This window comes from Vanrija albida (genome assembly GCF_041260175.1).
Source record: "Vanrija albida strain AlHP1 chromosome Unknown contig_3, whole genome shotgun sequence".
Lineage (NCBI taxonomy): Eukaryota > Fungi > Basidiomycota > Tremellomycetes > Trichosporonales > Trichosporonaceae > Vanrija > Vanrija albida.
This window is the reverse complement of record NW_027191422.1, coordinates 1,963,435-1,989,842: the sequence shown is the minus strand read 5'-3', so window position 1 is coordinate 1,989,842 and position 26,408 is coordinate 1,963,435. Positions and strand designations below refer to the sequence as shown.

The 26,408-nt window shown below is 63.2% G+C and overlaps 10 protein-coding genes across 10 annotated transcripts; 3 read left to right on the top strand and 7 right to left on the bottom strand.

The window, feature by feature from the left end:
- Window positions 1–73: 73 nt before the first annotated feature.
- Q8F55_004049 (uncharacterized protein) lies at window positions 74–2,402 on the bottom strand (the record flags this gene model as incomplete). The annotated part of the gene is made up of 4 exons (XM_069352573.1): window positions 74–1,413; window positions 1,468–2,104; window positions 2,139–2,210; window positions 2,256–2,402. 4 exons carry the CDS (start codon window positions 2,400–2,402, stop codon window positions 74–76), a joined length of 2,196 nt encoding a protein of 731 aa, XP_069209991.1.
- A 756-nt stretch (window positions 2,403–3,158) lies between these two features.
- Q8F55_004048 (uncharacterized protein) lies at window positions 3,159–3,589 on the top strand (the record flags this gene model as incomplete). Its single annotated transcript, XM_069352572.1, has 2 exons — window positions 3,159–3,491; window positions 3,527–3,589. 2 exons carry the CDS (start codon window positions 3,159–3,161, stop codon window positions 3,587–3,589), a joined length of 396 nt encoding a protein of 131 aa, XP_069209990.1.
- Window positions 3,590–4,105: 516 nt separating this feature from the next.
- On the bottom strand, window positions 4,106–5,641 carry Q8F55_004047 (uncharacterized protein; the record flags this gene model as incomplete). The annotated part of the gene is made up of 2 exons (XM_069352571.1): window positions 4,106–4,226; window positions 5,451–5,641. The coding sequence occupies 2 exons, from the start codon at window positions 5,639–5,641 to the stop codon at window positions 4,106–4,108; spliced, it is 312 nt and encodes a 103-aa protein (XP_069209989.1).
- Window positions 5,642–6,410: 769 nt separating this feature from the next.
- Q8F55_004046 (uncharacterized protein) lies at window positions 6,411–6,674 on the bottom strand (the record flags this gene model as incomplete). The annotated part of the gene is made up of 1 exon (XM_069352570.1): window positions 6,411–6,674. The coding sequence occupies one exon, from the start codon at window positions 6,672–6,674 to the stop codon at window positions 6,411–6,413; it is 264 nt and encodes an 87-aa protein (XP_069209988.1).
- A 1,200-nt stretch (window positions 6,675–7,874) lies between these two features.
- On the top strand, window positions 7,875–8,659 carry Q8F55_004045 (ribosomal protein P1; the record flags this gene model as incomplete). The annotated part of the gene is made up of 4 exons (XM_069352569.1): window positions 7,875–7,877; window positions 8,170–8,229; window positions 8,349–8,591; window positions 8,639–8,659. 4 exons carry the CDS (start codon window positions 7,875–7,877, stop codon window positions 8,657–8,659), a joined length of 327 nt encoding a protein of 108 aa, XP_069209987.1.
- Window positions 8,660–9,854: 1,195 nt separating this feature from the next.
- On the bottom strand, window positions 9,855–11,186 carry Q8F55_004044 (uncharacterized protein; the record flags this gene model as incomplete). Its single annotated transcript, XM_069352568.1, has 1 exon — window positions 9,855–11,186. One exon carries the CDS (start codon window positions 11,184–11,186, stop codon window positions 9,855–9,857), a length of 1,332 nt encoding a protein of 443 aa, XP_069209986.1.
- A 1,494-nt stretch (window positions 11,187–12,680) lies between these two features.
- Window positions 12,681–13,541, bottom strand: Q8F55_004043 (uncharacterized protein; the record flags this gene model as incomplete). The annotated part of the gene is made up of 1 exon (XM_069352567.1): window positions 12,681–13,541. One exon carries the CDS (start codon window positions 13,539–13,541, stop codon window positions 12,681–12,683), a length of 861 nt encoding a protein of 286 aa, XP_069209985.1.
- A 4,650-nt stretch (window positions 13,542–18,191) lies between these two features.
- Q8F55_004042 (uncharacterized protein) lies at window positions 18,192–19,239 on the bottom strand (the record flags this gene model as incomplete). Its single annotated transcript, XM_069352566.1, has 2 exons — window positions 18,192–18,854; window positions 18,931–19,239. 2 exons carry the CDS (start codon window positions 19,237–19,239, stop codon window positions 18,192–18,194), a joined length of 972 nt encoding a protein of 323 aa, XP_069209984.1.
- Window positions 19,240–21,368: 2,129 nt separating this feature from the next.
- Q8F55_004041 (uncharacterized protein) lies at window positions 21,369–22,321 on the bottom strand (the record flags this gene model as incomplete). The annotated part of the gene is made up of 4 exons (XM_069352565.1): window positions 21,369–21,472; window positions 21,528–21,544; window positions 21,595–21,810; window positions 21,864–22,321. 4 exons carry the CDS (start codon window positions 22,319–22,321, stop codon window positions 21,369–21,371), a joined length of 795 nt encoding a protein of 264 aa, XP_069209983.1.
- A 2,188-nt stretch (window positions 22,322–24,509) lies between these two features.
- On the top strand, window positions 24,510–25,383 carry Q8F55_004040 (uncharacterized protein; the record flags this gene model as incomplete). Its single annotated transcript, XM_069352564.1, has 3 exons — window positions 24,510–24,926; window positions 25,079–25,188; window positions 25,278–25,383. 3 exons carry the CDS (start codon window positions 24,510–24,512, stop codon window positions 25,381–25,383), a joined length of 633 nt encoding a protein of 210 aa, XP_069209982.1.
- Window positions 25,384–26,408: the final 1,025 nt, after the last annotated feature.

Genomic DNA, 26,408 nt, shown 5'->3' with positions numbered 1-26,408 from the left:
GCCACAGCACCCAACTCGACGTCGCACCCACTAACACGCCAACCAATGCCATGCATATAGATACAATGCACACCTAGTGCGGGAAGGCCCCCGGCATGCCGCCCTCGCCGTCGACCACACCGAACCCGCCCACGTCCATCTCGCCGTTCTGGAACCCGCGCACAATCTCCTCCCACGTCCGCACGAGGTCGCGCACGAGCGCCGCGCGCTGGTCGACCGGCATGTCGCCCGGTGCGCGCCCGCCCGCAAACTGCTGGAACGCCTCCTGCATCGGCTGCGGCCACTGCGCCGGCTCCTGGCCAATCATGCCGCGCACCATGCCGAGGAAGCGCTCGAACATCTGGCCCTGCGCGTCGGCCTGCCCGCGGAACCCGGCGCCGCGCGCACGCGCCACGGGGTCAAAGTAGGCCGCGTCGTACGCCGTCACCGCCGTGCTGGGCGGCAGCGGGTCGTACGCGTGGAACGAGCGCGTCTTGATCGCTGGCGGCAGGAAGCCGAGCCACGACGTCGACTCGGAGCAGAGCACGTGCCGGCAGATGTTGAGCGGCACTGCCAGGTCGCCGTCGGCGCCGAGGTCGCGCGGCGTCTGGATGATGGCGTGCGCCTCGGCGCGGAGCGAGCGTGCCGAGCCCTCGTCGATGAGCGGAAGCGCCGTCGCGAACGTCTTGCCCAGCCACGAGAGAATCTTGGGCTCCTTCCACAGTGCCTCGGACCGCGCGACGTAGATGTGCGCCAGGAGGTGGAGCACTGTCGTCGGTGACTGCGTGTACCCTGCCTCGACCTGGAGCAATGGGTTACTCCGTGCACCGCCGGGCACATCCGCGCCGACCTTGTCGGCAAGCAGCACGATGACCTCGGGGAAGGTCTTGATGGCCGTGATCAGCGCCTGTGTGCTCTTCTCGTGCTCCTTGTCCTTTGCCGCGTCCTCCTCGGCGCGCAGGGCAAGGGCGCGGGCATAGGCCATGCCGGGGTAACCGTGCCACAGGGCCACTGCGCGGCTTGTCTCGCGCATCTCGAGCATCGAAACGAGCCACTGGCCCTGGTTGGCCTTGACGGCCAAAAAGTCGAGCCACAGCGCCGCGCCGTGCGGGTCGCCCTCCGGGTCAAGCGCGAACAGCAGCTTGGCAAAGTTGAAGGCGGTGACCCAGCATCCGCGGCGGCCGAGGTACGAGATGATGCGGTGCAGCGCAGTGAACATTGGCCGGTTCTCGACGTAGTCAAAGTCGAGGCGGCACGCGCCGCTCTGCACGTTGAAGCCGGGAACGAGACACCGGTCGAACGCGTACAGCGCACGCTCGGCAAAGTCGGACGCGGCGCCAATGTCCGACTGCAGGCGGTACATCTCGCTCATTTGCAGCAGCGTGTCGACGTGCCATGGGTAGACCTGGAGGAGGGCCATGAGTTCGTTGGGGTCTAGACGAGCGTCAGCCAGTGTTCGAGGTACCCTCGCCCGGCGCTACTGCTCACCATGTGACCTCACAGCGCCCAGGAACTGCCTCTCGACCTCGCGCCACGCAGGCGAGTGGTCAAAGGTGTACCACTTCTCTCCTGGGTCCGTCTGCTCCCACCCTCGGCGGTCGTACACGTCCTCGACGTCGTCTGCGCTCATCTCGTGCATGTTGAGCCCCGCGAGCGACGTGGGCGGGGGGTACGTCGGCTTGGGCTTGGCGATGATGTATCGCGCCTTGGAGGACGCGGCCGCGCGGTGGCTCCGGTTCGTGGGCGTGGCCGATGCGATCTGCGTGTCAGCGGGGAGGAACGAGCTGACGATACTCACCACCTTGGAGCCGAAGAAGCGCCGCAGCTCGGCGTCGGCGTCGAGGTTCTTCGGGTCGACCGACAGCAGGTTGCGGAACGCCAGGGCCGACTTGGGCTCGTTGGATACTGGCTCGGGCGCGGCGGGCGCCGGCGCATCCTCGCCATACTTGAGCTTGAGCTCGGCGAGCGCGCGGTCCACCTCGTCCAGGCCGTCGAGGTCGGCCTCTGGCTCGGCCTTGCCGCCCTTCTTCTTGCCTTTTGACTTTGGCGTCGAGGTCGCTGGCGACTCGGCGTCGTCCACTGCCGCCGCAGCTGGCTTCTTCTTCTTTGGCTTCTTCTTCTTGTTCTGGGCGTGAGCTGCGCAACCGGGCACGGCGTACCTTCTTCTTCACGGTCACTGCGGCCTCCTCCTCCTCTCCCTCTTCCTCTTCGGGCTCGTCGTCTCCGCCAAGCTGGGGCATCAGCTAGCGCCCAGGCAGCAGGCAGCCAATGCTCACCGCGGCAAAGGGGTTGACCGGAGCCGGCCCGGCGTGGTCGTCCTCCTCCTCCTCGTCGCTGTCGTCTTCTGGCACAGGGGTCGAGGCCTTGAGCGCCTCGAGCTCTTCCAGCTCTCGCAGCTGCCTCTTGTTGGCCCGCTTTGACATGTCGCTGAGGGCTGGGTGGTCGTTGTCGTGATGATTTTGCGATTCAAAACACGGTTCCGATGACACTTGTGACTTTGGACTTCGAGTCGTCGGAGCCGTGCCTGAGCACGTGGCGGACAGCAAGACGACATCGGCGACCTCCACCCCCGGAGGTCCGAGTGATGGCCGCCACCGAGTCTGCAGTCTGATCGTCTTTGCCCATGCATCCATCCTCTTGCTCTTCTTAGCGAGCTCGCTCTCTCTCTTTCTACGCGGTACCCGAAGCACTCGGCACGCTTCAGGTTGATCCAGGCCTGGGCTCTTGCTAGGGGTTGCAGCGCCAGAGAGTGCGGCTACGGCTGCACCCAAAGCTAGTTACCGCTCAGCAGACCCGCCTTCTAGGAACTCTGCCCTGTACTGCTTCCCAGCAACGGCATTGCCCATTCAATCCGCACTCTGCTCACTCCTGCCCGCCCGCCCACCCGCAATATGCCACACCAATGACGTTGATGCTCGCTGCCTGCCTTGGTGCAGCAACTGACGACTCCCTCCTCGACTACCGTCGTCGGCAACGCGCGCGTCACGGGTCATGGGAACTGCCCGGCACATCTATCCGAGTGCACCATCCGCATTGGGGGGAGTGGCAGGGCCGTCGCTTGGGGTGGTTCGGGTCTGGGGGGGGGGGTGCTCGGCCAGTCATCTGGGTAGATAAGTGGGCTACCGGAGAGAAGGATGCCATAGATCCCCCATCCACCTCCCCCCCAATAAACTACTACAATGCTCCAGCTCGCCCGTGTCTCTGCCCTCCGTGCCGCGCGCTTCCCCGCCGCTCGTGCCCTCAGCACCTCTGCCGTCGCCCGTGACGACGCCGCCAACGCTGCCAAGAAGGCCGCCCAGGCCGGCTACGAGGCTGGCCAGAAGCTCGGCAACGAGTTTGTCAAGCAGGCCCAGCAGGCTGGCAAGGCCGCCGAGAAGCAGTTCAACCAGGTCAAGGGTGCCGTCAACGAGCGCTTTGACGCCACCGTCGCCGCCGCCAAGGCCGTCACCGACGAGGCCATCGCCGAGGGCGTGACCTCGCCTTCCGAGATCAAGGCCGACGCCCAGCGCTTGGTGAGTAGGGCTGTAGACGCCGCTGACACTTGCAGAAGGACAACGTCAAGGACGAGGTCAAGCAGGCCCAGGACGAGATCAAGCGCCGCTCTCCTTAGGTAGTGGAACAGTAGCCTGCCTGTGTCGGAAGAATGAAACGTGTGTGGTGTGCGACGTCCGCCGGTTGTTGCGGGAGCGGCTGGTTTCAATCCACACCACAGCTGAGCATCCACCCTGTCGCCTCTCCTGGGCGTTGTCTATGGCGCTGCGGCTCCACTTGGATGCTTTGACGACGACATGTCACATCATTGACGTCCCCCCCAGGTTGTCAATCCCGACCAGCAACCAGCGGGTCGATCTCCAGCCCACCCTGGCGGCCCGACGATCACATGACGTCATGTTGACAGCCATAACCAGCCCACTCTCACTAATAATATCTTGCTCTGTTCTCCGTCTGACGTGAAGCCAGTGCCAGCGACACGGACGGTCCGCGAACTGCGTTGGGCGCTAAGCAATGAAGAACAGGCCAGGGCCTGTTTAGAGTCCTCACCACGGCGTTGGCCTGACCGCTTGACCCAGCCCATCTAAGCCAGCCTCGCAGATCCCGAAGTCGATGGAGGCGCCACGAGCGAGGGTCAGTCGACGGCAAGGGGCTCGGGTTCGATATGAGCGTTCGTCTTCTGGGACACTGGGTTCATGGGCGGCTTGGCCTCCTTGTCCGAGAGCTTGGTGCCGCTCTGCAGAGCCGACCCAGCCCTGGCGCCGCACCAACATGGTCGTGTACCACTCACGTCGCCGCCCCTCTTCTTGGGTTGGCGTCGCTGACGAGGATCGTTGGCCGGCGGCGTCGGCGCCGCAGCAGCTATGGACTCGCCGAAGAGGATAGTGGCGATGGTGGCGGTGGTCCATCACCTCGAGGTGGCGGAGGCAGGCAGCTGTCGGAGGTGACGGCGACCCCGAGGCAGGGTCAAGCCACAGCCCTCCGCCAAGTCACAGCCCTCCGCCAAGTCACAGCCCTCCGCCAAGTCACAGCCCTCCCCCGGCCAGCCAGCCCTGGTCATCAACATCCACATGAGAACCGTGTGCTCCGAGTTTCGCGGGGGTTTCGTGACCCATACCTCCGTTTCCGTCGGCGTAGCTATTTGACAAGAAAGACTGGTCGCGCCCATGGCCTCCAGCATCAAGACGAGTATTGCATTGCAGCGGTACCGACACCAACTTCTCTGCCTCTCCGACTACTTGCACGTCGCAGCACTCGCCCACGGGCGGACACCTTCGGAGGCGCGGGAGGGTGGGGGTAAGCAGCCTAGGACCGCTACTGAGTCGGGCAAAGCGCCTGGCAGTTGTCCACCGAGGAGGGTGCGGGTTCATTGCTTGGGGGCTTCGGGGGGCAAGTCCAGGCGATGTACCTCTTGCCGTGCCCGGTGGTGGTGGGCGTGGGCGTGATGACCGCGTCGAATACGTCGTGCGCGCCGGCCTCGGCGCGCTCCTGGGCGTGGGCATTGTCCGCGGGGGCGGGCATGGCAGCGACGGCGGTCGCGGCGGCGAGGACAGTTACGACGGTGGTGGTGGTCTTCATGGCGGTACTTCGGGAGGATTGTAGGTGGACAATACGGGACGCGCGCCATCAGTTCTTATACCCCTCTCCCGGCGCCACGCGTAAACACCATCCTCCCTGGTCGTCAAGCGCACGTACTCGCATCGCAGGGGAAGGGTATCTACGAAACAGCGGAGAGGGATCCGGAACACACCCCCTGGAGCCGCAGGAACATCGCCGGGGAACAGTGCCACGCGGTGCGATGCGTCCCTTCGAGCAACCGTCGTGGCAGGTGGCAGAAGCAGTAGCATGGCGCGTCGTTCTCGGTGGCCAGGCAGCCGCACGAAGGCTACTGAGTTTTGCAGATCGCAGTGCAGGATTTCAGGTCCTCGGGTGGTATCCAAACGGCGGTCGCGCCGGCGTAGGGGCCGTCGCATACCCACCTGTAGTATCTCTTGTCGTGCTCGCCGGCAGTGGGCGCGGGCGTGGGCTCGGCGTCGAACACGTCGTGCGCGCCGGCAGCTTCGGCGCGCTCTTGGGCTCCGGGATTGCCGGCCACCGGCGTGGGCGCGGGCAGGGCGCTGACAGCCGTGGCCGCGGCGAGAACAGTGACGACGGTGGCGGTGGTCTTCATTGCGGGGCCTGAGGAGGCTTGGGGGTGGGTACAGGTGACTGGAGTGTGTGCAAGGGTCGGGGGGAAGGGGGGGTGAGGGACTGGAGGGTGGGCACTGTCACAGACATTTTATGTACACCCCTTGTCTCACCGCCACGCAACAGCATGGCCCTCCCGGTCGTCAAGCGCACACGCGTACACGCAACACAGCGAGAGGACGACTCCAATAGCCATAACAGCGGAAGCATGCCCCTGGCAACCGAAGGAACGCTACACTATATATAGTGCATTCCGTGCAGGGCCCCTTGGGCGTATCATAGACAAACAGGCCCTGATCTTTGTGTCGAGGTCGAGGACGGCAGAGAGGCCCTCCTTCGCACAACTCCACGCATAGTATCTCTTGCCGTGTTACGCGGGTACGGGCGTAGGCACTGAGACGAATGCGTCGTCCGTGGGCTGCACGGAGGGGTCGACGCCCTCCTGCGTGACGGCATGGTGGGTGGCCGGTGTCAGTGCAGTGGGCAAGGCGGCGACGGCAGTCATGGCAGCGAGGGCGCTGACGACGGTGGCAGTGGTCTTCATGGTGGTGCTTGGGAGACTTGGGCCAGGTGTTTGGTATGGGCACCACCAGCTCTTATACATCTCCCTCGCCGCCATGCAACACCCTCGCCCTCTCCAGTACCGCCAGACACACGAACTCGCATCTCGTACAACTGCTGAAGGACGACTCTCAGATAGCGGAAGGACGGCTCCCAGGACAGGGGAAGCTGGCTGCGGAACCGCAAGGGTGCTACATAATCGCGCACTGCGTGCACTCCGGCGGACCGCCGTTGATACCGGTGCCGGTGTTGTAGGGGGCGCAGTCCCAGGCGTAGTATCTCTTGTCCTCCTCGGAGGGCGCGGGCGTGGGTCCCGCGTCGAACGCGTCGTGCGCGCCCGCCGCTTCCGCGCGCTCCTTGGCCTGGGCGTTATCGGCAGCCGGTGTCGGCGCGGGAATGGCGGAGACGGCAGTCGCGGCAGCGAGGACAGTTACGACGGTGGTGGTGGTCTTCATGGCTGTGATTGGCGGCTGGATGGGCGGCTGGGTGGGCGTCCCTGTGAGCTCTTAAGAGCCGTCTCCTCGCCAGCAATGCAGCACCGCCCTCCCGGTTGTCAGGCGGACGCACTCCCATCCCAATGGAAGCCCTCGCGACCAGGGGGCGACATAACATGCTTCAAGGAGGCCAGGGGGTGCCAGCTGACCTCGGTGGGAAGTGGCGCGGTTGTCGCGCTCTACCTTTTAAGCATCAAGGGGGCAACGTTTGATGTGGCACTGGTTCCGTCGGCCTGTTTTCGCCGCTGACGCGCCGCCGGCGAGGCAACCCGAACTAACTCATGGAGCGTGAGTGGGCTGTTGCTGTTTGGCATACTGGGCCAGGTACATGCACACGGCGACTGTGTGTTCGGGGCGTCTGCCTCGGGATGATACTGGCGTTCCGGGGGTTGCAACGCTCCGGAGGAGGAGGGCGACCCTAGTGTGCCACTGAGGTGTATGACGTCGCGATGCCCGTCGTCAACAGGCTCTGGGGCCGCGACACATGACCGTGTACACGAGCAAATGGCAGAGAGCGTCTACAGAGGGGCTCAGCGCGTGTGAGTCGGGGCCGCAGCATACCTCGAGGCAGTGTTGACGCACTGCCACGCGAGAGACGAGCTACGAGCCACCAGGCCGTTAGCAGTATCAGCAGGATGACGGTCACAAGTCTGGGGTTGAAGAGACCACAACCATAGTGAAAGCGACGAGACGAGTTGAGTTGAGCCTATCGCCATGATTCGAACTAGCAACGTGAGCTGTCGTCGTTGAGGACGCTTGTGGGGGTTCGTGGTGAAGAAGCCTCAATACCAGCGCACCAGCGTACCATTGTACTAATGTAGTACCAATATACCAATATACCAATAGCAAGGAAGGTGCGGGCACGTGAATTCCACGTGCATCGGAACCGATCCCACGTGGCCTGTGCCACACAACCTTTGCCCTCTATATTTCCGAGACTGAAATGCCGAGGACAAATTCGAATCACGTGACTAAGGCTAGCTACGGTGAAGCCGCCAGCCCGTGCTGGCTGGGCTGGGTGGGTGCGGCCTGGCTGGGTGGTCGCTCGCTCGCGCTGCTCGTCGCTGCCAGACTTTAGCAGTTGTCAAACCACACAGACATCTCCACCAAAAGTATCTCCTGCGACTTTCGCTTAATTTGGTATACTTAAAAACTCTCGAAATGGTGAGCACGATAGCCAAGCGCGACCTGGCAGCGCAACAGCGACAGCGACAACGACGACGGCAAGAGGAACAAACGGGACGAGGGCAGGATTTTCCGGGTCGAGGTCGCGAGACTCGGCGGCGGCGTCGATGTCGACGACGGCGAGAGCGATGAGATGGAAAGCGTTGGCGTGCCCAAGCTCTCTGGCTCGCGTCGACGGAAGCCTGCTCGCCCGCGTCCCACCTGTTCCTTCGTCGTCGCGCTGTCTCTATTGCGCGCGCGCCGATTCCACGACTTTCGCTGACCCTCCCAGTCTGAGCTCGCCGCCACCTACGCCGCTCTCATCCTCGCCGACGAGGGTGTTGAGATCACCGTGAGTGTCGCCCGGGAGCCGAGGGAACGAGTCGGATCCGCGGTTGCCAAAACTTGCACCAACGACTCGCTCGCCCCGGCTCCGTAATGTTCCTGGCAACATGCTGACACCTTGCGCAGGGTGACAAGATCAACACCCTCACCACGGCCGCCAAGGTCGAGATCGAGCCCATCTGGGCCTCGCTTCTCGCCAAGGCTCTTGACGGCAAGGACATCAAGGCCCTCCTCACCAACGTTGGTGGTGGTGGTGCCCCCGCCGCCGGCGCCGTTGCCGGTGGCGCCCCCGCCGCTGGCGGTGCCGCTGAGGCCGCCCCCGTTGAGGAGAAGAAGGAGGAGGCCAAGGAGGAGTCTGACGACGACATGGTGAGTCGAGTTGGCAGAGACTCGGGAATGCAACTGACAAGCAACAGGGCTTCGGTCTCTTCGACTAAGCGTCTCGTCCAGATTCGTCTTGGATACCGCCCTCCCCGGGTCTGCATGTACAGTTACATCAATGCATGATTTGGGTCCTCACTGGGGTGTGTGTATGGTGGTTGTGTGGTGGCTGTGGCTTGGAAGAAGTTGAGCGAGGCACTGGTGGTCGTGGGTGATGCCGGCGACGTGCGCGAGTCACAACGTCGAGAACCTAGGAGGTTGGACTCGGACCCGACGCGGTCATGAGCGTCGCGGCAAACGCGAGAGAAGTTACTTAGGTGCTGAGTCAATCGTCGCGTCGCGTGAGTGTGGCATAAGAGCAGCGTCGGCCCGGTGTGCAGCTGACAGGGAGGCAGGCAAGTGCCGTTGGTCAACCCCTCCCTCAACTGTAGCCTTCCTCCGGTCTGAACATCGGATAGCCAGAGCAAAAGTATCACTTGAGCGACGTTGCAGGAGCCTGGCCAGCTCAAGAGCAGAGACCACGGCACAGCAGCGCGCGCTGGAGAAGTGGCCGACTGTGGCTCGCCGCGTCGCCGACAAGAGGCCCGCCTGTCCCGCCTGTCCTTGTTAGTACTTGCAAGTGCTGCCGGCGCGCCGACAGACTTGGCGCGGCTCGCTGGCGAGCGGCAGGGCGCGTCCGCAGCAGCTGGCCTGCGTACCCGTAGCAGCTGGCCAGCGCGCCCGTATCAGCTGGCCAGACCTCGTCAGGCAGCAGCGGACGCGGCGCACGACGCGCCGTGACAGTGGAATGTGAGGGAGGGACTGAGGGAGCGACAGATTGCCACACTCGAGGCGCACGGCTATGCTTCATTCCGCGGACACGGCTCGACTCGACCCGCAACCGCCCAGCTACCCGCGTACACTGCCTCGCTGCTGGGCTGAGAGAAGCAGGCGGCAGGTGACGGCCGGGCGGCGCGGGTGCCTGCCTCGTGGGAGTGCCTTGGTGGGCAGTGCGGAAATGGGGTCTTGGCTCGTGCGTGGCAGTCACCAGACGCATACACACATTGCCCGCCCTCACTACCACAAGCATCGAGCAAGCCACCTCGCCTGTCGCTCCCACGCGCCGGCCACTCGTAAATCATGCAGACGATACCCAACAGATACAGTAGTGAAATACAATTCCAGTTCCAAGCCCAAGTCCAATCCCGGTCCCAGTCCCATGTAGCCCAAATGCTTCTTTCTTCTCGTCGCTAGGCGTCCGGCACCCAGCCTTTACCAAGCGCGCCCGATCTGCGAGTGGCGCGGAATCTCCTCCTCCTGCCTCGGCGCGAGCGTGTCGAGCTGGAACTCTGCGCGCAGCGGCGACGTGACGGGGCTGCGCTGGCTCGGCGGGGGGCCGAACACGAAGCCAGGGGGGAACTCTTGGGCGACCGACGTGGTGCTCGCGCCAAACGTCGGGTTGAGGAACGTCGAGTTGAGGCGCGGCTGCGCGCCGGCGGTGGGCGGCGGGCCGAACACGAAGCCGGGAGGGAAGAGGGAGCCCGTGGTGGAAGTGGTGCGCGTCGAGAGCGCGCCGTGCGTGCTGCCGTGGACGGAGAGGTTGTTCGAGTAGCCAGAGCGGAAGGAGGGCGCGAAACGGCGGTTCGGAGGCGTCGGGGTCGCGAGGAAGTCGTCGGTGATCTCACCCTCGCCAGAGGGCGAGGGAGGGTCGAAGCGCCACGTCGTGGGCGAGGCAGGCGCGGCGCTGAGGACGCGCTCGGCGGGCGGGGGCATCGGCGCCTCGGGCGACGGCGGGGTGAAGATCTCGCCGCGCATCGACTTGTGCTCGGCCGGCGTGGTCGGCTTCCAGATCGGCCGGGGCGAGGTCATGGCGGTGGTCGGCGTCGCGAGCGGCGAGTCGCAGGTGCGCACGGCCTCGGGCGTGTTGAACGGGTTGCGGCCGACAGTGGGGCCGGGCGAGGTGGTGGCAGCACGGCGCATCGAGCCGTTCGAGTAGCCGTCACCGCCGGCGTACCCCGGCATGACCATGACGCGGCGTGATCCAGAGGGAGACCGGGTGCCGGGATACCCCGCGCTGCGTGAGTACGAAGGCGAAGGAGAGGGCATGTCGGGGATGTAGTTGAACTCGAGGCGGTTGGCCAGCTTGCGCTTCCTGCGCCGGCGGCAGAGGACCCAGGTAAGGAGCGAGAGAATGATGATGCCGCCGATGGCGCCGCCAACAATCGCGCCGATGAGCGTGCCCTTCGACATGGTCGAGGGTGCTCCGTTGAGGCTGTTGACAGGCTGCTGGCATGACTCCGAGTTGGGGTTGCAGGCGACCTTGACGGTCTGCTGCGCACCCTGCGAGTTTGTGATGACGCTGTACCCCTCGGTCTTGCCGGCTGCTGTTCTTGTCGAGCTCGTCGACTCGACCGTGGGCTGCGCGACGGCGAGCGTGAGCTGGGCGTGCGACGACGTGCTCGCGGCGTCGGCTGCGGCTGGCGTGTTGGCCTGTGCTGAGCCGGCGACGGGCGCGCCTGCGTCCGCACCCGCACCGGCGAGCGACACCTGCGGCTGTGTTGGCGGTGGGGGCTTGACGCCCGCTCCGACGTCGATCGTGGACATTGCTGGGAGTGCTCGTCGGTCGAGGACGAGGACAAGTGGAGAATTGAGCAAAGAACGCGTACGTCGATAGGAGGTGCAGGGTTCCCGTAAGGGGATGCTGTTCGAGGCGAGATCGATTGGGTGTTATTAGGGTTGATGGATCGCGCGCGGGGATGCCGTCGTCCAAGAGGGGAGTACGATGGCCTTTGTTTAATGAAGCAAGAAGATGGAGATGACAATGTCGACAGCGAGCTTGACGTGTTGATGAGAACGGCTAGACAAACGACGAAAAGGGCGACCTTATCGACGAGGTGTTGGTGTGACGGACGAGTCGAGGGAGGGACCTCAGTTGTCCCCTCGCGGGCTGGCAGCGTTGTTTCGTCTTTGGTGCGATGAGAGCGTCTGATGGATGGGACAGTCCACCCGGTTTGCAGACAGGCACATTTGCGCGCCTTGGCTTGCCTTTGGTGAGTACGAAGTCAGTGTGATCCCCCCGGATCAAGTCGTCAACAAGGTTCGGCCACCCTCAGTTTGGGCGACGACTGCTGGGGCACCATGGACGCGCTGCCTCTGACCGCGCGCGCAGCGTACCCGGCTTACGTGAACCCACCCCCTGCCCTCGTTTCACCATTTCTCAGAGGGCTGGCAGCCGGCAGAGCCAGCGGGCATGCTCCAGCGACGACTGACCGCTAGACGGGGGCGAAAACACCAGGAAAGGCAACAGGAGTCGGGCCCAGACCAGGTCGATGCTAGGTAACTCTTGTTCGAGTGCAATCAACAAGCTGCGCGACGTGACACTGCTAGCACCCCCGTTCCCCGCCAAGCTTGTCTGGGCCGCAACGGCGAAACACTTACCGCGTCCATCCGACAGGCAGGCAAGGTCGAGGCCGCGTCTCACGTCTCACGTCTCAGCGTGAGACATCGGGTAGGCGCGTCAAGGTCGTGGTGATGCAGAGATGGACTGAGAGGCAGACAACAGCTTGACCTAACCGTGGTCGTGTCATGCTTAAATTGGCCCCGCGAGCGCGTCTGTCGGTGCGCGCGCCATGCCGCCGCCGCTGACGATGAGCCATGCCGCCGCGCCCGACGCGTCGCCCATCGGGACATGCATTCGCCGGCCAGTGCAAGGTGTTCCAAGAGCAAGAACAGATCGCCGTGATGGACGGGTGACCCGATGGGCACCGTCGACAGGCTAGAAGGCGCCACCCGGCCAATGTCGACACCCGCGCTGTGCCTTTGTCGACCAAACATGCGCTTACCCCACCCGATTCGATCCGCCCTCGACGTCCCTCGACGTCCCTCGACCACAAACCACCGGGCCGCAGCACCGCCACATGGCTCCGACTCCGCTCCGACTCCAGGAACACTGACAGCCGCGGTTGTTGCCGAAACTTATCTCACATGCGATATGACCTATGGATCAATGTACCAGTTACAACACTGTCGAGTCTATGACGTGGGGCGGCGCGCGCGTGGTCGCGTCGCGCCGCCACAATGTTCGTCCTAATCACCGTCTTACACCTGGACGAAGCGCGAGTTGCGCTTGGCTGCTCTGGGCGGCGGAGTCAACGGCGCTTGCTGCTGCTCTGTGCCATCCTGGAACAATGCGCCGCCGAGGCGCGCCTGCCCGACTCGTTTTGCGCTCCGGCCGCTCCGGCCCGTGTTCCCGCTGCGGGGCGACGCGTTGAGCCACTTGTCGGACGGCGTCGTCATGAGCGAGCTCTGCGACGCGTTGGGGTGCTGCGCCATGGACACGGGCAGCGACAGGCGGGGCGCCGAGTCGAGGTCGTCGACGTAGCTGTTGTAGCTGTGGTACGTCACGTGCGGGGGCGGCACCCGAATCTTGCTCGGCGGCGAGTCGGGGATAATGATGCCGAGCGACGAGCGGAGGGAGCGTGCTGGCCGCGACGGGCGTGACGGGGTGGATGGCGAGCCGGTGGCCGTCGGCTGCGTGCGATACGACGCGGCGCCACCGGGCGACACGCTCTTGAGTGACCGCGGCTCGGGAGCGACCAGACCCGAGGGGTACGAGCTGCCAAAGCTGGAACGCGTGAGGGCCGAGGGCGCGCCGCGTTTGCTGCTGTTGCGTCCGTGGGCGATCGACTCCTCGGAATCGGAGCGGTTGAGCCGGCGGCGGCGGCAGCACACCCACAGAAGGATGCCGAGGCCGACGAGGACGACGGCGCCGCCGACCGCGCTTCCCACGGCGATGCCGACAATGTCCTTATTGCTGCCCGAGCCGCTGCTACTGCTCTCACCGGCTCTGGTCGGGGCTGGGCCGGGGCTCAAGGCGCGCACCGTCGTCGACGATGGCGCGAGCGTGATGCCCACAGACTCGGAGTAGTCTGCCGGCGCGACGAGGAGCGAGGAGGCCATTTTCGGTGATGGGTGGGCGCGCGGGGACGGAGCAACGCGGTGCAGGCCGGGAGTGCTTAAGATTTGCTGGTACAGTTCCAGGAGAGTGGGATGGTGCGGGGCTGCGACGGCCTTGTCGTCAATGTCGGCGGTGGCGAGTCGGGGGCCAACCTCGTTCGCACGTAGGATGGATTGTCAGCTCGACGGACTGGTGAGTGCAATGACAGAAACGGACATGCACTGTCTAGTGCATCTAGGTCAGTCCCAACTCAGCAACTGAGACGGTCGCTCGGGGGTCGCTGCTCCTTGTTCGCCGCCCTTACGTTGTGGTGTTGTGATCAACAACGAGAGAATTGCATGACCATTCCTTACCCCGTGCTGTGCCGTCCGTCGCGCTGCGGGGTTGCTGCCGCAGCTGCCCCCTCTGGCTCTGGCGGTTGTAAAGGTTCATGTTGTTAATCCAGGAGCTCTCAGGTTCACCGGCCAGGGACGGCGGGGTAAAGACGGCCGGTTGGGCAGGTGAGCTGGGACTCGCCTCCTCTCGTCTGCTGCCTCACTCCTCGTCTACTCCCATTCCTCCTCCGTCGCTCCTCCTCAACTGAAACGCAGCGAAAAGGCTCCGGCCCACACTCACCCTGTACATAGGAGGACGACTACACGCAAAAACACCCCAATACAGATCGCTAAACCCTTTAGCACAGGACAAACAAGGAGCACAAGTACGAGAATGAGACGAAGGATGGGCTAACTCTGGCGTACGTGCGTCTGGCTCCATGCAAACACGGACGCGCGCGCGGCCAATCACACCTCGCCTGGGCCCCTGCACCCCCCGAAGGTTTGCTGCTGACGCATGGTACGCCAGCAAACAAGCTCTGTGCACGCATGGAAGCTCCAGGATGTCTCGGACTCAGGTACGGGGGGGTAAGAGAGGACGGGGGCACAAGATCGCAGTCGACGAGGTGAGGAACTCGACGCGTCGCGCCGTAAGCCCCGCCGTAATGTTGTGCGCGTCTGGAACGCGGTGAGTCAGAAGCAGAGGTTGTTCTGCCCGATCGAGATGGGCGCGCGCGCGCGCTCGAGGCCACAGCTATGCTCGTATGGTGGTGCTTGGCTCAGCGTCGACCGCGTCATTCGCGATGTTTGGCCAGCAGCTCACGTGACCGCACTTCGACTACCCTCGACCTCGCCCTCGGCCCCACCCTTAGCGTCCAAAGCATCGCTCTACGCCCTGCTCTATCACTCGAAGCGCGCAGAACAAGGCTCTGAAGGATCCGAGGTGCTCGCACCCGCAGATGATGTCAATGGCGTTGTGGGCGCTCACAGGCACACTCCGATGACAATACGAGCAATGTCGACAACCCCGAAAGTCTATCGGGTGGATCGTCTGTTGTTCTGAAAGCTAAACGCCTCCGAAACGGTGGCGTCCGATCGCCGTCTCAAAGATGGGGGTGCCCACAAGGACACCCGAGGCAATGGTGTGTCAGTTTAAAGGCGCCGCAGCCGGCTGTCAGTTCTCGGCGTGAGGTGAGGGCGGGATCAGCGCTGCAGCCCCGCCGCCCAGGGTGTTATTCAAGAGGCGCCAGCCACGGCACCAGTGCTGCACTCGTCCAGCCGAAAATGCCTGCACTCAGCCAGGCGGCTGTAGAGTGACTAACTGTGTTTTATTCGCGCGTTTGGAGCTTTGGAAGCACGCACAGCCGATCTTCGGTACGCCGAGCCACCCGCTGTCTGAGTCCGTGCCAAGAGAGCGAGGGGGTATTCTCTACCGCTCTTCAGCTGCAGTTCTGGTCAGCTTGGTTTAACGTGAATGCTCGATTCTCATCACCGGCAAACATCAGTGAACACGGAGGCCGCCAGCACCGTGGGGTGCGCCAGCGGAGGGAGGAGTCCGACAGTGCCAGCTGCACCGAGTACAGTAGCGCGGCCTCTTGGCCCTCTGTGAGCGCCACCGTGCCGATAAGGTTTGGAGATTCTGCGGGGCGAACGTTGATGTAGGCTGAGGCCTCGCCACGGTCGTACTGGAATGCAGGCGAGTTGCAACCACCGACGCCTGAGGGGCCGACCCAGTCCTCGCCGATGCTGGGGCGACCGTGCGACGACCAGTTGGGTGTTGAGGAGATTGGGGGATAGACGGTTCTTCTCGGGTCGTAGAGTCAAATACGATCACTTCGTGCTCTGTGGTGCTGCTGCGCTTGTCGGTGTCGCCCTCGAACTTGCCTGCCGCGCCACGGAGGTGGGTGGATCTGAATGCGCCTCTCCTTCGCACGCAGCCTGGCGGCCCGGTATTCAATTCTACCTCTCTCCTAGCACGCTTCTGGTCAGCCTGGCGACCACTAAGTGCACAAGTCAGCGAATGGCGCTTTCAGTGGAAAGACAAGATGAAAGACACGAATACGTACCCCCCGGCTGTTCGCCTGTGGCATTTCCGCCTATTGTGTGCACGTCGCCGAACATGCCAACTTACGCACTCTCCCGAGCGAGGTGCCACCTCGTTCGGAGCCATCTCATTCGGAGCCATCCCATTCGGAGCCCTCTCATTCGGAGCCACATCTCTCGCTGTTGCGCTCCTAGTGCGTTTGTCTTTCTGCACTGGTCACAGGTCTCTCGCTTGACATGCCGATTACGCTGACCTCTTCGCCCTCTCGACGATGATGCCAGGTCATATTGGTTTTCCCCACCCCGGGGGTTGTGGAGCTTGGAACATCTCCAGATCCTGGCCAGGGCTTTCCAGCCAGCACCTGTATGTACTCGACCTCAGAGAGTCTGGGGACTCGACTGCTCGAGTCAGCGCACTCCCCACCACCACCGCGTCACGGGCAGCTCACCTGGCCACCTGTGAGTTCTCGTCGTAAGTATGTGGGCGCGCAGGGTAGTGCCCGTCTCGAGGTCGTCGAGGAGCCGCGTTCGTGGCCTCCTGGGTATCCCCGCTCGGTCTGGTTGTATGTAGAGGAGGTTCCCGAGTCTCGTACATTGACACCAATGCGGGACAGGCAATCGCCGCCGAACAGTCACCCGCTCAGAAGCCATCGCCATGCGAGATGGCTGCTCGATGACACCGGGAAGGCGACTCTGCCCTTCGTCTCCAAGTGCTGAGTTGAACTCAGAGTAACCGGGACAGAGAATCGCCTTTCGAGTGTGTCTGATCCACGAGACTTCGAGCTCAAGGCAGGCAGGATGCTCTGAGGTGGTCAGAGGATGAAATCTCAAGCACCCACTTCCGCCGTCCAGCAACTCACCAACGCACAGTGGTCCTCGCCATCTAATCTGACGATCCTGCTCCCTCGCCATCCATCCGAGTTCGTTCTTGGCTGCGACCATGGCGCAAGATCCAGTCGAGATGTTCTGGCGTGGTCAGAGACTGGACTTCCAAACACTCACAACTACAGTCCACAAGCACATGAGCGTGCCGTGAACCCAGCTTTGATATTCTGAACCCCGGTCGGCACTCGCTCCGCTGTTGTGCTAGTTGGACGCTGAGGTTTGTCAGTCACTGTTGCTCCCACCATCGTTACAAAGCTGTCTTCGAGGAAGACTTCCAAGTACTCACACGGACGGTCCAGAGGCACAGGTCGTGACCCTAGCTGCTGATTCTGACTCCCCGTCCAGTAACGTCGTGGAGTCGCGTTAGGAGTCCGAGACGTTAGTTCTTGTTCTTCCACCAACCTTCATCAATCGTCAGTCTCAGAGGGGGACACCGTCGACGATAGCTAGGACCGTGGGGGGGGGGGGGGGCGCACTGAAGAGCATCCCATGCACCCAACCCCTTACTTCATAGCCCGCTTGTCTTGGGCGACTCCGAGGACGCTCAGCTGACCTCCAACAGACGTCGTGGGCAGAGTCAACACTGCCGACTCTAGCCTCCGTCCTTCACGGCGACTACCTCAGCCATTTGCCACAGTCGGCGCACGCGCCGTTACCCGCCGGAGCGGGCCTAGAGAGAGCTAGGACAGCGGTAGCGGCGGCTGTTGACACGTCAACGGCGGAAACAGGGTCACTCAGGAACACGGGGTCCCCTCCCTGTTTGGATGCCGAGTTCGGCGGGGCTCAGGACACCCGATCGATGAGGTGACGATGGTCTTGGTCAACAGTCGGACTCACGCTATCCCCCGGCGCGGACATGGGCGTGGATGCTTAGCATGACGCGTGCGGCGGTCGTGGGCGTCACTTTGCGGAGACGAGGACATCGGACCCCTCCGCGCGCTCCATTGTTGCGGGCGTAGCTTGTCCCCGACGACGGGGCTAGCCAGCTAGCGCTGACGATCCGATCACTGATCTACGCGTTCCCAGTCGATCTTGTCTGCTTCCAGCAGCGAGGGGATCGTGGTTGACACTTAGATCACGTCAACAGGACCACAACTAGGTTTGTGCTGCTTTTGCGGGGCCTGCTGGCTCATACCATCCGTTCCTGCCTGAATTCCCGGAAAACTGCAGCAAGCTCATTCATATGCATACGATACGCGCGGGGTAGATGTACACACTAGGGAAGGGGCCCAGATGGGATGGGAATGCAGGGATGGATGCGTGCGCAAAGCGCCGGTAATCACGGGGGGTGCGTGGAGGCCGGATATGACGGGGCAACAGGGGCGGTGACGACCAAAGTAAGGCGCGCCAATGAGGTGGGCCGGCCGGGCCGGCGTCATCCGGCGCTAGGTACCACAACGCGACGCGTGCTCACCACAGCCTCCCAGTTGCTGGGCGGTCGTCGATCGGGCTAAGCTTAAAGTCGACGAGCACGGGGGTGGCGAGCGAGGACGGAGGCTGGTACGCGGGTGGGAGGGCGGGCGAGGATGCCCGGGTCGAGGTTACTTGCTTGGCAGAAACGCCTCCCGCCGGACCTCCACCGCTGACTCCCACCGCCGCTGCAACCTTGCCCACACCCGCGCGCGCGTCGTATGCTGTGATTGTAAATTGTGTCGTGAGACCTGCGCCGCCGGGCGTGCTCTGGTGTGCGTTGAGAGTCTCGGGAGGGCGGAACGATGCGCCGGTCGCCGCCGCCGCCGGCGTCTCCCAGGGGCTGCGGTAGGGCTGCTGTGGCTTCGGCGCCCCCGCCACGGCCGGTGCAAAGTTTGCGTTGCCGCCGACACCGGAGTGCTGCACAATATTTGTGTAGTCGGTCGGGGCGGGACGAGGTGTTGAACGGGCATGAGAAGAGGACGGATCAAGCAACCGTGCACCCGCGCTGCTGCCAAGGCCGCGCTCCTCGTCCCAGCGCTGTGGCGGCGGGTAGCCACCGTATCCTCCACCGTATCCTCCGCCCCCGGGCTGCGCGTACGGGTCGGAATTGTTAATGCCAATAAGTGCAACAGCATCGGGGTCGGTGCCAGGGGGTAGAGGCTGCGCAAGGGGGTCAGTCGCGCCGCACAGATGGGAACCTTTACACCGCCTCGCGGCGGCTCGGTCGCTCACTCACACTCGAGCGTCCAGTGTCGTGACTAGCCTTGCTTCCCGCCCACGGTCCTTCAGCATCGTATACCGAGCTTCGGTGTCTCCCCCCGTTGCCGCCACCGCCGCTGCTGAATGGACCAGAGTCGATGCCTCCCCCACTTGCAAAGTACAGGTCGTCGTCCTCGGCCTGCTTCTTCTTGAGGTAGTACCACAGCAAACCCAGCAGGAGCGCGATACCAACGACTCCGCCGACGATACCGCCAACCAGAGCGCCGACGTTGACATTGGATCCGCCACCGTTGTTCGGTCCCGCGACTCCAGTGTTGGACGGCATGTCGCCGCTCCGCGTCAAATGCGGCCCCCGTATTCCCGAGCTCGAGCCGGTCGCCGACAGACTCGTGCCGTGAGACGTCCTCACGGCCGTAGTCGTGTCATTTCCATCATCGGTAGTGTCGGTCACAGTCGGGGGCGGTTTGGTGGTTGATGCTGACACCGTAGGAGCAGTTGTCGTTGGCACAGCAGAGGTCGCTTGACCTGCCGAGGTCGTAGCGGCACCGGAGCTCGTTGGGTCAGCGGCCGAGGCTGAAGACGATAGCGAGGCGACCGCCGAACTCGACGTGATCACCACCGCCGAGCTCGTTGGTAGCACTGCCGAGCTCGACATGGTTGTCAGTGTGTGTGAGTTGGGTCAAAGGTGCAGGTTGGATGCTTGCTGAGTCCAGATTGATGGGGACGGGGGTGTGAGCGGCGGCGGAGCGGCATGTGCTGGATGGCGGACGCCTTCGCACCGCCGCCAACGCCCCGAGCGCGAACTGTGGCTTGAGTCGTCAGATTCTGCAACTCGCCCGGAGGATGAGTGCGGGGTGAGCCAGATCATATGCATAGTGGTGACAGGCAGTGAGGATGGGGCGCACTGGGCACAAAGTGGCTCTCGAGAGGGGACGGGGAGCGTTTGGAAAGAGGGGGGGGGGAGTGGGCGCTACTCGTAACTCGGCCAACCCCTCTTTCCAAAGCCCCATGTGCACGCTCCGCTCGTCATTCCAAGCTGCCGCTCATCTCCGCCTCCTTAACTCCACTGTTGGTGCATTGCCGCGCGCTAGCACATCAATCGTAGTCAAGACCCGGTGCTTTGGCTCGACCAAAAGACCTAGCGTGTTTCCTAGCGTGTCATCAGAGCTGCACACCACGTCCTCGCGCGCAACCCCCGTTGATATCCGTCAACCCCCCCCCCCCCGGTGATATGCCCATACCAATTACCCTAGCGCAAGGTTCACGCTCCAGCGCCACCAGCGCCGCAGCACAGCCTGCGGAGCGTGCGTTTCAGAGCCAACTGTTTGCTGCCCATTACAGTACTGCCTGGTAGCCGCGGCAGTGGTACCGCTTTTGTGGCCTCCGGTACGGAGTAACGCTGTCGGAATGTGTCTCGGCTCTCTCCGGAGCAGCGACGTGCGATCTGCACTCGACGGGCACACGGCTGTTAGTGATCACCGTTGGGGGTTCTGGAGGGTTCATGGGAGCGGGTCGCGGTTGCGGGTTGACGAGGTGGAGCTGATGCCTCCGGGCCACTTTTGTCCGCCGCGGCCCAATCCCACCGGTCCCACACCTTTGTCATGCGTACATGCATAGGATGCACAGCGGGATGGCCAGCCTTACCTCGCCCCCAAACATTCTTGTTCTGTGCCTCTGCCGTGTTCTGGTCGAGCGCCACATGCATCATCACCTGACGAAGACTGGCCCGACGCCCGACAGGAGTCGACGTCGCGCTGTCCCGCTCCATGGGCGGATCGCCCCCGTATCCATGCCCCATCCGACGTCCATGCCGCGTCGCCGGGTTACAAGCGGCAAGGACCCGCGTTTGTTCTGGCCCTTCCGCCGAGGGCGATAGTTCGCATGGAACACGCACAAGGTGGGCGTAAAACATCCCCCGGCCACAAGCCGTAATAGTCTCTCAGCCGTCGGGGGTGGCAGACGACGCTACGAGGTGACACCCCCCGTTGTTGCCCACTCACTCCACTATCGTTCTTCGCGGGCGGGGGCACCCCCGCTCGCCATCGTCATCACCGCAAGGTGGCTGGAACATGGCAGCGCCCAGTGGCGTTCCCCTCTTTGCAGCGATATTGGTTCATAGTATCCAAAGTCTAGGGGATTATTCGGGTTGTCGCAGTGTGGCGGTGGTGTGACTATCTACCCCCCTTGGGCGTGTACAAGGACAGGCGGCTTGGGCGGCCAAACGGCGTCTTCCAGTCGCACGGGGAGGACCCGAGGGGGTTCCATTATCTATTCTGTCTGCGGAGAAACCATCTAAGACCGAGTGTCCAATCAAGAAGGAACGTCAACGCTTCTTCTGTGCAGAAGTTGGGCGCTGGTGATGTCTGCCCTGCCGGCGCCAGTGGCGCGTTGTGCGCTCGTGGCGTAGAGGTATGGGCGAGTTTTACTTTGGAGCGGGGTGTTGCCCCGTGTGCCCTAGCGCTGGTGCGTTGTCGCATAGCAGAGCACTTCGTAGCTCTCTAGCCGGTCTTCCCTACTCTCGTACGGGATACTCGCATGGTCGTCGTCTACCAGGCAGTCTGTGGAGTCAGTGGGCGGTCCCGTCCCGAGCGCTTCCCCAGTTCCCGTACTCACTGCCAGGCTGCACGCTCCTGAATGAATGTCAGCCTATGCCATTGGAAAGTCCGGAGCTTTGGCTCACCTGTGGTGTTCTGCTCTCGCCACAAAGATGGCGCGCCCATCTCGCGTGCGTCCTCCCTCTACCGGCTGCAGGCCAGGGAACACAGCTGTCTGTCCAGGCTCCACGGGGACCCACTTGACCGGGTCGAGCGAGCCGCAGAGCACCTCGAACGCCGGTGAGGAGTGCACGCGCCCATCAACAGAAGTTGCGCAACGGACCGCCAAGTGGTCTCCTGCCCTGTGGCTGTGTTAGAACCATCCCCGCCGTCTCCCACGCCAATAGACACTTACTTGCCGAGATGCAAGCCCCCGTCGAACCACACGCGAGACGAATACAGTATGCGCCCGTCCTCCTCGTACCCGATTGGGAGCGCGTTGTGCGGGATAGGGGCCCACGACTCGACGAGCACCCAACGTAACAGAGGAACAATGCCCCCATTGGCCTCGGTATTCGCATAGGCGGCGGTACGGGCACGCGCAGCATGCAGCCAGTCCTCACGACCATTGTTGGCCGTGTACTCGCGGAAGACGCCTTCACGCACCCGCTCGATCTCGTGGTCCTCGGCGTACGCAAAGGCGCCGACACCACCGACGCGCCAGACACGCGCACCGTTCAGGTCGTCACGCAGGTAGGAGCGATCGCGGGCAAACTCTGGATCCTCTCGAAGTGCCATAAGGCGTGCACGGGCGTCGCGAGCACCCTGCAGCCCGGCGCCACTGTCCCACGAAGTGAAGCTTCCGACGGACATTGAGCGACCTAGGCTAGGGGAGAGGCTAGCACCAATCCTGGGTCGCATCGAGGGGTCATATGGTGTCGGTGACCCATGACTGCTTGAAGGAGGAGGGTAGGCTGGACTCCATAGATGTGGGCTCACGGGGGGCTGAGGGTGGTCAGTTTGCGAGATAAGGTCCGGACAGGGCCAGTCGCGCCTCCGCTGCGGCGCAACGCCACCGCCGCACTTACCTCACGTGCCAATGCTCCGCTTGTATGCGGGGAGTCACACCGCCATATCGTGCCAGCATACCAGACTGTTGCGCCATTGGGGTAGAAGCAGTTTTGTGTCCAGCCTGGTGGTGGAGGTCGTGATGCTGGTGGTGGTGGCGGAGGCATCGAACGCGACCGAAAGGGATGGTATGGTCGCATGTTGTCATCCCACTCAACCATTGTGCGAGGAACTGGAGTACGTCTATGCTTCTGGTCGTAGGGGTGGTGGTGGTGAGGGACGGGTGATGATGACAGGACGCGACGGGTCGGCTTGCCAGAGGTGATGAGGGTGGTGGTGGGGGAAGCCGTCGTGTATGAGAGGGCTGGCGAGGAGAATGGGGATGGCGATGCCGAGGCCGTGCCGCACCGGCTGCTGCCTCTACTGCTCGAGGGGCTGGAATAGCCCAGTGGTTGAAATGTCGGTTGTGGTGTTGGGGTTGGAGTGCAGTGTCTATCCTTGTGGCCGTTCAATGCGATCCGTGCAAGGAACTCCAGCTCTACCATGATCAGCGTGGGGTGGTTGGTGATGAGCACGGGGGCCGGGGGTCGGTGGGTATTGATAGCAGTTTGAGACAGCTGACCGAGGAAGGGAGGGGGAGTGGAAAAAGGCCACGGATGGTCTGGTAGTGCGGGGGGGATTAAGTACTCTTACGCATGACGGTGGTGTTGCTTCAGGTTGTCGTGCTCCTGTGCTGCGTTGTGCCGCTGGTGCTCGTGCAGCTGTGGCTCCTTGGTCCTGGCCTGGTGGCCTACTCCTCCTGTGGGTCGCTCGCGTCGCTCCGCACTTGTTCGCTCGCAGCTCTCGCTAGGGACCTCTTGGCACGCGCCGCCGCTGCTACGCTACAGCCATATTCAATATTCCACGTACATCCCCCGGCAGCCCACCCCGACCCCGACCCCGACCCCCTGCGGCCGCCACTGGCGCGCCGCGGCCGCCCTAGCTCAAAGGTTTCATCAGCCCCGCGGTAGTCGACCAGCTGATCTACAAGCCCCAGAGTCTGCGTGTTCTGGGTATTCTACCCTGCCCGTCCGACTGTCGTCGTCGCGTCCAAACTCCGGTGCCCCGGCGGACCAACAAACACAGCCGTCTATGCATGGATGCCGTCCGGAAACCACGGACCGACTTGTCGCTGGTGTCCGGAACGACCGCAAATACAGTGTATACTCTGCCCTATCCAACGGAGAAGGACGTGTCAAGCTTTGCAGAGGCACGTCTAGCGTACCGCTAAACATCAACAAGCTATGCAGTGTTCCGAAAATCAAGCACCCTCCGGGAACGTCGTCCTGCCCACGGCAACGGCAGCGACGCAGGGGTCGACGACGGGGGATGCGTCAGAGGTGCGGAACCTTGCAAAACCGTGGGGGGTTCTGCATCTCGGCCCTCCAACCACAACGTTGCTCCCACATGCAACAGCCCCTGCCTGCGAACATGATACGAGGCAGCTGCAGGGGGCAGTCCAGATTAGACTTGTGAGAGTTTGGTTGCCATGCCGGAACAGCTGGCCCCAAGGTACACAGCCCCTGGTTCCTAACAGCGGGTTTGGGACTCTGGGACGTGATGAAATCTCTGGCAGCAAGGGGTCCGGTTACAGCATGCCTCTAATGCCAGTTGAGCCTCAACCCTGATCGACAGGCCGCGCGGACCAGAGGAGGGGTTGACCCAGGGAATGTCAGAGGGAGCGAGGGACCCAGGGAGGCGTGCATGCAGAACCAGCAGCGACGACGAGCCTCAGGACAGCCGGCCGGTCCAGGACCCCGGGAGACACCAGGACCAAGGGACTTGTTAGGACCGACGACGACATCCAGCCTCCCAAGTACTCTCCCTTCCCCGCCCCTGCGCGACAGCCGGCGCGTCAACGATCACGGCGCACAACCCCGATAGACTCGGCATTCTCCATCACGAAATTGTCGTGGTCATTATACTCCTACCACACCGCCTGCCCACCGCACCAATGACATCCTGCATTCCAGACGACCTGCGGCAGCACGCCAAGCCGGCCCGTGCCGCCGCCGACATCAGTGCCGCCGCCGACGCGCCGCCGCCGCTGGGAACCGGGCCCAGGAGTGTGGAAGCCCCTCCTGTCACGGAGGCCATCCGGTCACCCGCTCCGACAGACGCGGAGGGCAGCACGGCTACCAAGACGGCTGGTAGCGACGGCGACATCGTCGGAGAAGGCGTGACCCACGGCGGCGCCATCGCCGACACGTCTGCTTCTGATGAGTCTGGAGCAGCCGCGCACGCCAAATCGTCCATCTTTGCCCGCGACGAGACCGCGCCCATCCACGTCGTGCCGATGCGCGTCATCCATCGTCCACTGCCCAGTGAGCTCGACGAGCAGAAGGTACAGAGCTTCATGCAAGAGATGCAGGTGAGTTGATGCATGCGCGTGTCCAACTTGGTGACACACGGTTGTGCCTGTAAGCCGCCCGACACCGCCGCGCTTTCCGCACTAGACGGTGTCCGGAAACCTCGGCGTGCCAAACCAGCGACCAATCCGCTCAGGCTCACACTTCCCATTAGGCCGGCGACGTCTTCACGCCCATCGAAGTCATCAAGGTGCGCGCTCCGCTCAAGACGGACCCGTCTGGGACGGTGCAAAATTTCTACTTCTCTATGGGTGGATGTCATCGGTGAGCGCAGCATTGGGCATCAGTCATGATGCTCGAGGCGTATCGGCCGAACGAGGGTTAAGGTTTGGACTTAACACCCGGTGCCACAGCTATGAAGCTACCAAGCGACTTGGGCTTCCCAACATCCGTGCACGCATTATTGAAGTGCCCCCAGCTGCCATGCGCATGTACCTGGGAGTAGGAAGCCCCTTCTAAAGCAGGGGCGACGGCGTGGCATCCAAGCTCGACTTGTTACACCCCCTCCCCGCGCTACCGTAATCCCATTTATTATGTATATCCTTGGCCCTGCTTCGTTACTCTGGGCCCAATGGGTGGCTCCAGAGGCTCAAAGTCTGTGCGTCGACTCGAAGGCAGACCGGCCTGGATTCGGAAAGGAACAAGGTGGTTGTGTTGCCCGTAGCTAGGCACACCGTCGGAGAGTTGGAGGAGAGCTGGGTAGGTAGGTGATCCTGGGATCGACATCCGTACTCCACAACCCAAACGGTATGAACCGCGTCTGGTGCCGGCAGGGCAACACCCGCACTGCCCACACGCCTTGGCGTATGCACCGGAGCGCACCGAGGTAGGAGGCCCCCGCGTCCGCTGTGGCGACGGATGCAGGCGGCAGGAACAGCATGAGGGAGCGGGGGTCAGCGACGCGCGGTTGCACCGACTAGTCGTGCCCGTCATCGCCTGCGCATCGCCCCTCGGTAGTCATCGCCCTGTAGATCGGTCGTCCCGTCGACCTGTAGATCATTGGATTGGAGCTACTGGGCTCCTGCAGATCGCGCCGGTGGCTGCAGAGCGGCGGTCGGGGCGGCTGTGGCCGTTGCGGCCCGGCAAGTGGACGAGGTCACGCGCGGCGGATAAACGTCGCTAACGACTTGCACTAGGTCCCTGCAGATCCTTGTGAGTGGTGGCTGGTGCAAGTGGGCTGACGCCATCGGAGAAAGCACCGTTGGCGCCTGATCGGTACGAGAGGCAAGGATGCTGTAGCCCGAGCAATGTCGCCAGTCACCCCCACCCCCTTCGTGTCACCTGCCCCAGGTCGTATCCTGGTAGCGTCACGGGTCCGTCCCTTGCGCTTGTCCTCGTGTCCTGCTGACCTCATTCTGCCTTCAGGCCGCCTGCCTGCACGGCCTGTTTCAGATAGCAAGGAAGCCAGTGGAGACGAAGCAGGTGGTCAGGGGCCCTGCCTGACCTTCTCCCGCGCTGCTGGTGCTGCCCGACATACAATGCAC